The 13,071-nt window shown below is 40.6% G+C and overlaps 1 protein-coding gene across 3 annotated transcripts in view; it reads right to left on the bottom strand.

Moving 5' to 3' along the window:
• Window positions 1-206: 206 nt before the first annotated feature.
• Dtl (denticleless E3 ubiquitin protein ligase homolog) overlaps window positions 207-13,071 on the bottom strand; it is a 35,616-nt gene continuing 22,751 nt past the window's right edge. For all 3 annotated transcript variants that reach the window (XM_036202719.1, XM_036202721.1, XM_036202722.1), the window contains 3 exons: window positions 10,616-10,751; window positions 2,128-2,960; window positions 207-733 (listed from right to left, as the gene is read on the bottom strand). In XM_036202719.1, coding sequence (XP_036058612.1) covers window positions 635-733; window positions 2,128-2,960; window positions 10,616-10,751 — 1,068 coding nt within the window. In that variant the 3' untranslated portion in view covers window positions 207-634. The remainder of the gene's footprint in view (window positions 734-2,127; window positions 2,961-10,615; window positions 10,752-13,071) is intronic.

The raw sequence follows: 13,071 nt of genomic DNA, 5'->3' as shown, positions 1-13,071 counted from the left end.
AAGAGCAATGCTGGTTTGTGATAGAAATCTGGTAAACAAAACAAACAAACAAAATCCATGGGACCTCCACAGCTTTCTGTTGTTTTCTCCTACTTTCTCCATTAGTTGACATTAATCACTGCATTTAAAATAGGCATGACTCCAGCTCAAGATGCTGTATTTTAACATGGAAACAATAGAAATGTACTTATGTGAATATCACATCATACAGTTTGAAAAATACACACACAGAAGTATAGTGAACAGATGATATATTTCAAACAAGACCATGCTCGCTTAAGTCATCTTCTTCCGAGGATGTCTTCAGACTTGCCTTCATAGATGGGCCTTGTGCTGAACTCACTCCACCATACAGAAGTGTCAGGATATCAAGAGGTATGCCTTGCTTCCTGCCTCCATGAGCTGGATGTCACTGTCACAGGCTGCTGGAAAGGGCTACAGATGACAAACCATCACATGAAATGGAAACAGCATCCCCCAGGAAGCTGTGTCTACACTAGACAGTGTGACCTGACTAGGTCTGCTAAATTTTCCCAAATGAAAAGATGACCATTTTCTCAAAGACCAGAATTATGAAGTCACTTTTCACCCCCATCTTTGTAGACCCAAGTTCAGCGAACTTTCAGATTAGAATCTATAATTCAGTTGAGTGTTCAGGACTACAGAAGTCATCTTGAGACTTTCTACGAAAGTATGTACAGATCTTCCTCATGGAGCTGGGAGTAATGGTGACCTAGAAGAAAATGGAGAGTTAGAGACTTCCCAAGTTAAAGTTGTGAATTATCTCAGCAAGTGTCTAGGTTATAGCTGCCATTCTCCTGAGCAAACCAGACCCCTCAACTGATAAACCAGCTATCACTTCTACATCGTTTCCCAATAAAGGAACATTTTTCTGATAAAGAAACATTAGTTGTATATGGTGGCACACTCCCATAATCTCAGCACGTGGGAGATTAAGGCAGGAAGGTCCCAAATTTAAAGCCAGTCTGGAATACACAGTGAGAACCTGCAAGTCAATAAAATATAAAAACAAATAAACAAAACAAAACAACCCAAAAATTAAAAAAAAAAAAAAAAAAAAAAAAAAGATTAACACACCATTCTTAAAGTTTTGAGATTTACGTTATTGGTAAAAAACCCCTGGTCATGGGGGTTGGGGAAGAACCAGGGAAGAGGAACATTTTGGCTAGGAGCAGAGTTCTACTTTGCAGGGAAGAAAACGTTTGTTTTAGCTTGTATAGTAAATAGCTTTTATATATTCCTCGATTCCTTTCCTAGAAGCATAGCCTGGGCTATGGACATTAAATGGAGCAGGACACTCACCTCACTAGTACTGGCCTAAGGATACCTAACTTCTGCTCCTAATTATGGATTATGTTTCTGTCATCTTCCTCAATTCAGAGTGAGTTTTATTTATTTATTGTGAGTCATAATGGAGCTGAAAGCCCCTCCCCACAACCACACACTGAATAACAGCAGCAGCACTCTACCCCTCTGTTGGTGTCCATGGCTCCCTCAATGCTCAGTTACCTCCACCACTCTAGTCACACACTTTGCAAGGTTCACTTACTTCTCCCACAACATCTCATTTAAATGTCATGTTAGTCAACGAAAAGTGAATCTTAAAAGATAAGTAACATTACACTGAATTGCTGAATTTAGGTTAAAAGAGCAAACACAAGTATTCAGAATACTGATGTATGTAAGATAATCACAAACTTAGGGAAAAGCCATAAAAAAACAAATCAAGGAATCTGTAATTTAATTGCTTTAAAATACCTAAGCTTCATTTTGATCATAAATGCAATTACAAGCTGAAAATCTACTTATGGATATTGGCAAGTTTCCCAAGAATAACAACTTTACTTAAAAAAAGATGTCATACTGTCTCCCAGGAGAGAGATCACACCCTAGATAGTGAGAGGAAGACCTGGCTGAATCAAGCACTAAGTGGTATGATCAGATGAAGGGTTTAATGGAGTATGCTCAGATGAAGGGTTTAATGGAGTAAGTAACAGGGCTGTCAAATAATTAACAAAGTTAATCTGAGTCCCAGACAAACTTGAGAACTGCATTTGGTCCCCTTCAAATAGGACATACATCTTCCCACACTGAAGGCTTGCTTACCGGGCCTGGTGACGTCTTTCCACTCTGTCTCCTGGAACTGGGTGTCTGGGATGATGGACTTCGTGGAGATAAATTCTCAGCTCTCCGTTTGGCCGCCATGGCCAACAACCAGTTCTTATTCTCTGGGGAGCTATTCTCCTTGCCCACCATTTCAGACCCTTCTCCACATGGTCTCAATGGAAGAGGCAGTGTTCCACAGCCTTCTGAAGCATAAGGACTGACTGGAGAAGGAGGCTCTGAGATGCCTGTACCAGCACCTTCAATCTGGCTTGATTTGGGAGGACCTGCAGAGTCCTGGCTAAGGGCTTCCTGGTTGCTGGAAAGGCAGCACAGATCCAAATGAAGACTCTCCACTTGGCCGTCAAGCTCAGTGACACAGTTGCAACTCTTCACACACTTTTGTTTCACACTCTCCAGACAGCTTGAGTCTAGACGCCTCTTCACTCTATTTCTAGATTCAGAGCAAGCATCTGCTTGTGATGACTTCTGGCTCACAGGAATGAGAGCTTTTCTTGGAGATGAGATCTTTGTCTCAGAAGCAGGTGGAGTGACGGGTGGTGATGAGGAAGGTGTTCGGGTCACCCAGTTTCTAAGAGACATCTTGAAAGATGAGAGTGGCTTGGGGGACACAGAAGAGATGGAGCCTCTTCTGCCGACTGGAGACCGGGTTTTGGCAGGAGTGATTTTGACTAAGAACGTGGGGGTATTTGAAGGAAGAGGGAGGTCTCCAGCACAGTTTGGAGTACAAGCTGCTGACAACGGAGAGGAAATGGACGGACTGCTCTTGGCTCTGGGGGCTTTGGCAGGAGTACTCTGGCCACTTGATACCATTACTGAAAATGAAGAGGAGCATAAAAATCAGAAAGAAAATGATGTAAGTCCTTGAATGTTCCCCAAGGGAAATCATATCTAACATCATCTAAGGGTTGATTTGCCTGTAAGTAAGCATCTAAAATCATTCCATTTCTACCATACCCTCCTAATATTTTTCCTACCCCTTCTTTAACTGCCTGCTCCCTAAACACCCTGAAGTAAAACAGATACTTGCAAACCTAGGAAAGAAAACCTTTAAAGCACCAGCAGACCACTTCAAACAGCTTCCGTGTGTGCAAGTGACACACAGCATACCTCTGCCTTGCTATATAAAATGATATCAGAAGGCATATAGTATTTTTTGTACTTTTTACTATATGAATTTAAGGGTAAATGTGATGTTCTGGTACATGTATACACTATAGAATGATTAGACAGATCTATGATATAATCCACCACCTCATAATATGATGAGCATTTAAAAATCTATACTAGTTGTGATGACCATACTGTATGTTTATCCATAGCCTTTTCCATGCTCATGCATGTGTACACAAAAAATTTTTCATCCTTCAAATAACATCTGACTAGCCCTTCTCACAAGCCCCTGGTAATCACCATCCTATTGTGTGCGTGTGTTTCCTCAGACATTATCTTACATGTAGATCAGGTTGGCCTCAAACTGAGATATACACTTGCCTCTGCCTCCCAAGTGGCGGGATTTAAAGGTGCACGCCACCATACTCAGTTCTCTAAAATTTATGTGTAAGGGTGTTTTCTTGCATGTATGTTTGTGAACCCCAAGCATACTTGGTAGCTGTGGAGGCTAGAAAAGGGTGTCAGCTAAGCACTCGCCTTATATTTAAGGTAACTTTGATAGCGCGGTTCGCACATTAGTTCGCGTCGAAAAAGGTGTCAGATATAAGTTATAGATGGTTGTTAGTTACCATGTGGGTACTGGAATTCAAACCCAGGTCCTCTGGTAGAGCAGCCAGTGCTCTTAACCACTGGGCACTATCTCCAGCCCTGTTATTGTTGTTTTGGGGTCTCTGAGTTGGACAAATGGTTCAGTGGTTAAGAGTATTTGTTGCTCTTGCAGAGGACCCGAGTTTGTTTCCAAGTATCTATGTTGAACCCATGCCTGGCAGCTTACTACAACCTGTAACTCCTATTCCAGGGAATCTGACACTTTCTTCTGGCTTGCACAATCGCACACATGTGGCATATACTCATGCAGACACATAGATAAACAAAAATCTTAAAAAACAAAACAAACACAGCTTCTAGTATTAAGGAAAAAAAAAAAAAAAAAGACAGGGTTTGACGTCTCTCAGGATGGCTCTGAACTGTTGATTCTCCTGCCTTTGCCTAACTCCAGTTTCTTTAAATTCAGTGTTTTTGGATTCTACATAGAAGAAATATTCAGCATACTTTCTTTTTGTGCTTGATTTCTCTCTCTTTTTTTCTAAGACAGGATTTCTCTGTATATCAGCTCTGGCTGGCCTCGAACTCAAGAGATCCATCTGCCTCTGCCTCCCAAAAGCTGAGTTTAAAGGTGTGGGACACCATCTCCTGGCTGTGCTTGGCTCTCTTAATGGCATAACTTAATTTTTTTTATAATATAATTTTATAAAGGCTCAACAGTCCAGGCATGATGGATGGAATATGCCGGGACTCCCAGCACTTGCAGGCCAAGGCAGGAGGATCATGAGTTAAAGACCATCAAGGCTACATAGTAAAACCCTGAATCAAAAATATCTGATCCCTCCCTCCAATCTAGAATTCCTCACTAAGTAGTATTCTACTGCCTATACACAAGTTTCTCCATATCAGTGGTTACTCTTATGCCAATTCTGTACTTGGATCTTACACATGATCCTCAGTGACTATGTAAGTGCAGATGCCTCTTCCATACACTGACCATCTACTTTGGTTATATACCCAAAAGCAGGACTGCTGGATCATATGGGAGTTTTATTTTTAATTTTCTGAGAAACTGCTGTACCATTTTCCTAAAACAGTGGAAATATTTCAGACTGACCTAAAACTAGAGACTTTCTCAGTCTTCTGGAATGACAGGTGTCTGACACCATGCCTTTTTGATACTCACCATTCTAAGAAGCGAAGTGACTATCATTGTGGTTTGAATATATCTCTGGTTATTGGCGGAATGTAATATTTTTCTACACACCTTTTGAAAGGTCTTTTGACAAAATTTTTTCCAACAGCTTTTTGCTCATTAAAATTTTTCTAATCTTCTAGCTGGGCAGTGGTGGCACCTGCCTTTAATCCCCAGCACTCTGGAGAGGCAGGCAGATCTCTGTGAATTTGAGGCCAGCCTGGTCTACAGAGGGTGTTTCAGGACAGCCAGGGCTACACAGAGAAACTTGTCTCAAAAAAACAAAACAAAACAAAACAAAAACCCGAAAACAACAACAAAAATTTCTAACCTTCTAAACAAATTAACATGAGATCCTGTCTCAAAAGGAAAAAAGAAGAAAAAGAAGAAATATAACCCGCCTTTTACTGTATCACCAACACATTAACAGATCCCACTGACATTTCTGGCAGTACACTAAGGAACAGATGCAATATAACATTTAACATGTACCACAGTGCATGGTAACAGGAATGCAGGTTATTAATGGTATTTCAGTCCTAAGTAATAATGTCTTTCCTGTAAACACTCTTGACTAATTTGAAAGTAAAGACGCTCTCACGGGGTTCTCAAACAGAAACACACAGACCTATAACTTGGCACAATCACTCAGTATGTGACTTGGGCATAACCAACCTATCCTTTCATATCCGTGAAGTGAAAAATTTTATCCCTATAAGGAGTGATCCTATTGAGGTTATCAGGCCTCAATGGCTTTTCAGTTTAATTTACAAATGGCTACTAATTTCCACAAGTCAAAGAACACTCAGAATCCAACTCTTGCTCTGTGTGAAGCCAATCAAGCCTGTGGACATGTCTCCTCCATGTCCTTATTCCACACACAGCAAGTATTTCCTGAAAATTCTTACAAATTTTATGCTTCTGCTCTCTCAAATTCTAACAGCCCATACTGTATTTTTTCACTTATCTTTTGAGCTTTCCAAACTAAATAACAAGACAGATTCTGGGTCAGTCTTTTTTGTTGTTGTGTTTTTGAGACAGGGTTTCTCTGTGCAGCTTTGGAGTCTGTCCTAGAATTCACTCTATAAACCAGGCTAGCCTCGAACTCACAGTGGTCTGTCTGCCTCTGCCTCTCAAGTGCTGGGATTAAAGGTTTGTGCCACCACAGCCCAGCAGGTCAAACAGTCTTAATTACTGAATTGCATCTACACAAGTGAATTTAATGGACTGACAGAAAATGTCATCTAAGCTGGAAAGATGGCTCAGGGTTTGGAGCACAGGCTGCTTTTGTAGAGGACTTGGGTTCAGTTCTGAGCCTCCACACAGCATCTCACAGCTGCCTGGAACTCCCAGGGCGCCCTGCCCCCTTCTGGTCTCTCCAGGTACTGCATGAATGTAGTACACATGCATAAGGGCAAAAATACTCATTTAAAACAAAAATCTTAAAAATAAAAGGAGATGCAATCTCTTTCTAAGCAAGAATAGTTTGCAATCTTAGTTTATTATCTTCTTCACTACTTTAGCAGTCTTGCCTTGAAACAGAAACTTTCTAAATATTTAAAGCATACATGCATGCAAGAATGCATGCACACAAGTCAGAGGGCATCTTGTGGGAACTGGTCTCTCCTATCATGTGCACAAACTCAGGTTGTTAGATTTGGTGGCAGGCATCTTTTTTTTTTCCTTTTTGTTCAGAGCTGAGGACCGAACCCAGGGCCTTGTGCTTGCTAGGCAAGCGCTCTACCACTGAGCCAAATCACCAACCCCTGGTGGCAGGCTACTTTACCTACTAAGGCATCTCAATAGCTCAGGAGAGGAATTTTATAAATACCTCTCCTTCAACTTTTTCCCTTAAGCAAGTGCTTAGACTTTGCAAAAGTGAATTTGTCCTTCCAGTAAAGTCATAACTGGAAACTTCACTGTCATAATGTGCTTTGACAACCAAGGAGTCTTGAATACAGTTATGGCAGGAAGAAAGAAGCTGTTGCTGGCTGTACTGCTCAGTTCAGGTCATCACTTCCTCCATTTAAACAGCCATGTGTGTATTTGCATAGGATGTCCTAAAACAGTGCATGTCTAGTAACATATCAAGTCCCAGTGAGGGTTTGGGGTAAAGGACAGACAGAGGTAAAGAATAGTTATCTAAGTTTCTGATACTTGCAAGCCACATGCTGCAAGTATCTACTAAAGGCTAGCAGAATCCTGATATTGGAAAGCTGGGGAGGGACTGGAAGATGGCTGAGTGGTTAAGAAAGCTGTGTAATTTTTTTCTGCAGGCTGTTATGATACTGGGGTCAAAGGGAAGAGTTTGTGAACATTAAACGTTACCAAAACTGGGCAAACTACTTTTTTATTTTTAAGGAGTAACTAATTATAAACTATGAAATCCTACAGAAAAGAATCCCAACAGTATAAAGGAAAAAGAGCCCTCTTCAACATTCTCATTTCATGTGTATTGTGCATGCCATAATTTCCCATGTGTTTATTAGCACACGCAAAGATACATGTGTAGTAGCTTAAACCCAACCAAGCAGGAATGGATCTCGCTGTCTATACACACATGTTCTGCACCTTGTTCTTTTTCTCTGTAACTGTTTTTCAGGACTCAGGTGCACTGCACTCTCTCTGTGTCCCGACACTACCAATACATTAATGACCTACTATTTTCTATTTTACTTAGGAACATCAGTCTTTGACAAACCATGTTTGAAGTCTGACCACATGTGGTGGACTGAACTACTGCTTTAAAGCCTTTTCTCTCTCCCAGAGCTTTGTGTAAACTGGACAAACTAGACAAGGACTCTATCAATCATGGAGTTATATCCCTGTCCTGAAAATAACCCCTCACTGGCTTCTTGAAGGTAGTTCTTTTGAAGAATTCTAGGTGCACTATTCTTCAACCTATAGCCATTGGGTCGCCACCTTTTCAGTCTTCCACACACTACTGTAGGGTCCTGCAATAGGGGACAATTCACTGCTTTTCTCAACAGGCTGTGCACTACTAGACCTCTGTCTCAGTTCATGTGTATTTTTGGCCCCTTCCTTGCTAGGCAAAAATCCTCATGTTTCAAGGATCCGGTAACCGCATAATTCATACTCTTTTTCCTAACATAGCTACCCTGTCACAGAAGACATGGGTTCCCAGAGCCTTTCACTAGTATAGCCAGGAGAAATGTTTACAGTAGTTACTATATAGTTTTTGCAATTGCTTCCTAAGCTAGCTAGTGAGCCCAGAGGAGGGGGATGAGAATTTAGTGTTTAGTAAGGAATTATTAAGCAATGTGAAATTTCACAGCTACTTAATAATATGATGATAGAAGCATTAGAAAATTGATAATAATTATCCTGCTGTCTAACCAGCTGACAACAAACATTTGAGCTTGAACAAGTGAGAGTTCCTTATCTTTGTAAGTAGAATAATCATCCTGTCCCTCAATGCCTAGACCAGAGCATCTCAATCTTGGCTGCATAAGACTTACCTAGAGTTTTATGAAAACACAAATACTTGTCCTCCACTCAAGACTTACAAAATCCATGACTAGCAATGGATACATTTTTTAAAGGCTCCACAAGTGGTTCTGATGCCTAGCCAAGACTGAGAACCTCGACAGTGCTGTGAGATCTCCAAGTGAAGCAGTTATAGAAGAGTAAACAATAGAGCAGGTGCTGGTTGGGCAAAGTAGGTCAGAAGGCAGAAGGGTATGCCTTGTAGTTAGCATTAAAAAGCCAGAGACAGACTACCTGAACCCAGGACAGAAATAAATGGTCGAAACATCAATTAGAACTCGGGACAACATATGAACACAATTCTCAAATGGCAGTGTGGTTAACAGCAGTCAGTCTGTTCTGGAAGCTGGCTTCCAGGGTCAAATGGCAAGTGCGTCAGCCATTGGCACCTAGGTCAGGCTGTTACTTGGCAGTGCTCTTTGAGAAATCACCCGTCCATCTCTGAGGCTGGCCTCCATGGGAACTCCACCAGCTGTGCTGGATCAGCCTCTACACTACTCTATGGTGGACTAAAAGCACTTGAGCTCTGGCTCTAACGACAACTTCACACTATGGAACCTTCACCTCTCACCTGAAAAAAGGATAAAATAGCAAACTCCACACAATTGAACACTGTCTTCTCCCGAGACGCTCTCCTCTCCTTTATAATAAAACCCTTCAACTAAGTGGTGGCAACCAGTGTCTCAAGTTCTTTTCTCACTGTTGTGATGGACTAGCAAGGCAAACTCCAGCAAGTTGTTTGTTCTATTAAGCTCCAAATTGCCAAAGCCAAAGGTTAGCTCATAGGGTCTTTTTTTTTTTTTTTTTTTAAATTAAATGTTGGAATCATCTGGTCAAAGTCACACCTGTCATTTTCTTTGTTGACCCTGCTTCCAGGCATAACACTGCTGGGTTTCCTGTTCAGGCAGTATCTATTCAAAGTCTGTGGTTCCATCTCCTCCTCGAAAGAAACAATGGTGGTGTCCAGTAACTCAGGCCTTTGCTCTATTTGCCTTTCATCTACAGCTATTTTTACCTATATCATAATTCACCCCAAAGTTATCACTTCCATCCTAAATCTCAGAATTAAACACCCAACTGCCTCTGTGATACCTCCCCCTTTGAATGTAAGACAATGTCATGTTCCATCAAAATCAAACTGTAGCAATTCCTATCTCAGTTAATACAACTCCATCCTGTAGCCTCAAGTAAAAACCCAGAAATCACCCTTAAAAATCCTCCCTCATAGCATACATGTGATCTTTTGGCATATTCTGTGGACTTTCTTATAAATATACCCAGAATTTAAATAATTTTTAAACTTTGTTAAATATCTTCTTTTTTTGCTTTACTTTTTGTTTTCTTGAGACAAGGTCAGGTTAGCCTCAAACTCCTCCTTTTCCTGACTGTTGGGATTACAGGCACATGTCACGACATAGGGTTTGGTGACTATGCCATTTATGAACTTCATTTTTGACTACTACTTTCCTGCTGTCTGTCACTGACCTCAGTGCTAGCATTGGCCTTCTGGAGGCAGAGAAAATATGCCAGCTGCACTCCTGCTGTAGTGCCTTAGCCTTCCCAGGCTGTCTGCCTAGAGCAGTCTTCCAAATACCCACATGGCTCACCAATTACTTCTCTTCCCTAAGTCAGTGAGACCTCTCTATCACAGAAACATGACAGCACATTTCCAGTCTTTTCCTCTGCTACATAAGGCCCTCCTGTTACCTGATGTATTTTACTTCTTTAGCTTGCTTACTGACACTCATGAGTAAGATGTTTATATCGGAGACGAGTCTTCTGCACTGCTAAATAAAATTAAGAAGAGCACACACAACATATGACAGTCCATGGTATGGCCGACTAAATCCATCACTGTAGTGGAGTCCTTTCGAACATGGCAAACAAAGTAGTGGTCAGTTAGAGGGCAGTTAGTTCTTTCTAAGAAATGCCAAGATAGTGCTTTTCTTTAAAAATGTTACAAAACAAAGGCAAATCTAGCCTCCCATATACACAGGAGGACTCAACCAACAAAACCAAGAAAACCTGGAAAATGCATGTTATCCTTACCTAGGCCAGCTTTCGCCTCTTTTTTCTTCTGAGAGGTCCAACCCACTATGGAATGTTTATTGCCTCCTGGTTTCTCCTCTAGACCTCTATTCAAGCGCCAGATTTTTAGTGTATTATCATCAGAGCAGGTAGCAATCTAAGAACCAGGAAAAGAATGATGAAGTTTCAAAGATTCACAACAAAATCAGAAGAATTGTGTCCTAGGGGCTCATGAATGGTGACTTATTTTTTGTCTGCTATAACACAACACAGATGCTAGCTGAAAGATGATCTACTTTCAATCCTTGTTTTAGAGAATCATTCTAGCTTTACCGTGATGCAAACTTCATTTTCTTTTTTAAAATACACTTTCTACTAAGAAACTTACTGCCAGTAAGTTTCATTTAAAAAAATTATCTTCATGTGTGTTTTGCCTGCACACATGTGTGTGCCAGCAAAGAACAGAAAAGAGCGTCATATCCTATGAGAATGAAGGTGGTTGTGTGTGCAGGGCACTGAATTTGGGTCCCCTGCAAGAACAAAGGGCTCTGTCCAGCACACTATCAAAAACCTACAGCTTTACAATTACAGGCCCATTTCCTTTTGGTCTCTGAAGAAGCCAGGCAACTCATGTGTTTACACTTTTTATATAACTGTGTAATTAAGATTCCCCTTTATTCTCTTTCTGTGAAATGTTCGATTAGTACATATCAGTACTATTCAATTTTTATAATTTTCTTCTAAATTCTGCATATTTTTTCTTCTTGCTAAAGCAATGAGAACATTCCCAGATCAGACTTAGCCACCAAGCTAAGTCATGATGAGACAAGTACAATAAACCCATTTCTTAGAGATGCTTTTTCAGATAGGTAAAGGAGTAATCCATGAAAACAAAAGTTCACTAGGCTGAAAGAAGTTAAAAATAACCTTTGCCCCTTTAAAAATATCTGACTATTCCTGATCTTGGTCCCAAGCCTTTTATGGCAGAGAAAGCCCAGCTTGAAGAGCTAGAGGCAAATGGCCACTGATGCCAGAGCTGTTCCCCAGCATTTGTTTATATAATTTCTCTATTTCAGTCACTAAACAGAAAGGAAAAAGAACACATGTTCTTTTAAGTCGTGGCCCCCAAGAGACTGGCAACATTTTCCTTCCCTTACTGGGAGGCCAAAAGAAGACACATATTTCACTTCTCAACGAAAAATATTGGAACCCCACAACTGCTACAGTGACAATAATTATACTTATAGGCATCTATTATACATATAGTCTTTTTTTTTTTTTTTTTCCCTTATCAGGATTTCTCCGTGTAACAGTCCTTGCGGTCCTGAAACTCATTCTGTAAACTAGGCTAGCCTTGAACTCAGAGATCTGCCTGTCTCTGCCTCCAGAGGGCTGGGACTAAAGGTGTGTGTCACCACCACTTGGTTTCCTTTATGTTTTTTATCTTATTTAAAAATCCTTGAAAGCTGGGCACAGTGATAAGCACCTGCAACCCCAGCACTTGGGAGACTAGGCAGGGCAGGAAGACAGTGAGTTCAAAGCTCTGAGCTGCGTGTTCTCTTTCAAAAACAAAAATCCACAAAAGTAAAATCAAAAAACATCCCTCAAAACCTGAAAAGACAATGCAATGGTGTATCTGATAACCCGTGTAAAAAGCAGGCATTCCAAGAGAAATTACATGGAATTTCAGAAAGAATGTCACTAGGATGTAATTATAGACAACTACAGTAATAGGTTTAAGAAAGGTCTGTCTGAGCAAGGAACAACGCTTTTTTTTATAAAGTACATGAAAGTGTCATAATGAAACTTGTTCTTCTGCACACTTATAAAAAAGAGCTTTTATGAAACTAACCAAAGAAATGTAATAGGGATACATACAAACAAACAAACAAAACCTATAAGAAATCTAGAGCAGTTCTGAAATGCCATTAGTATGCCAATGCACTAAGATGAAAGTTTTTGGAAGACCAGAAAATAGCTAGTCAAGAACAAGACAAGCAACAAAACTTCCTATGTACAAACATAGCTTCTATTTCTAGCCTTTTTACATTTTTAAAAACATTTTTGCATTTTAAGCTGTGTGGTTTTTGGTGTGTGTGCATGTGTGTGAGTGAGCTTGTGAGAGCAGGTACACACGGAGGGCAGATGCACTACTTCCCCCTGGAGCCGGAGTTACGGGTAGCTATGAGCCACCTGATGTTGATGTGGATGCTAGGAACAAACCCGGGTTCTCTTTAAGCTGAGCCACCTCTCTAGACCTTCACTTTAGATTTTAAGACGAATGAATCTTCAGTTCAAAATTTCATTCTACATTTAAGAAAAGAATGACTTAGTGAACTCCAACTCTACTCCTACAGTATATAATTTCTCATATTGGTGAAAAAAGCAGGGGAAAGTGTGTATATATGTATCACACACATCCTGGATTCTATTTTGTTTGTTTCGTGACAGGGTTTCTCTGTGTCGTTTTGGTGCCT

The sequence above is a fragment of the Onychomys torridus genome, chromosome 11, assembly GCF_903995425.1.
Source record: "Onychomys torridus chromosome 11, mOncTor1.1, whole genome shotgun sequence".
NCBI classification, from domain to species: Eukaryota; Metazoa; Chordata; class Mammalia; order Rodentia; family Cricetidae; genus Onychomys; species Onychomys torridus.
The sequence above is the reverse complement of the archived record's forward strand: the minus strand, read 5'-3'. Positions and strand labels throughout refer to the sequence as shown.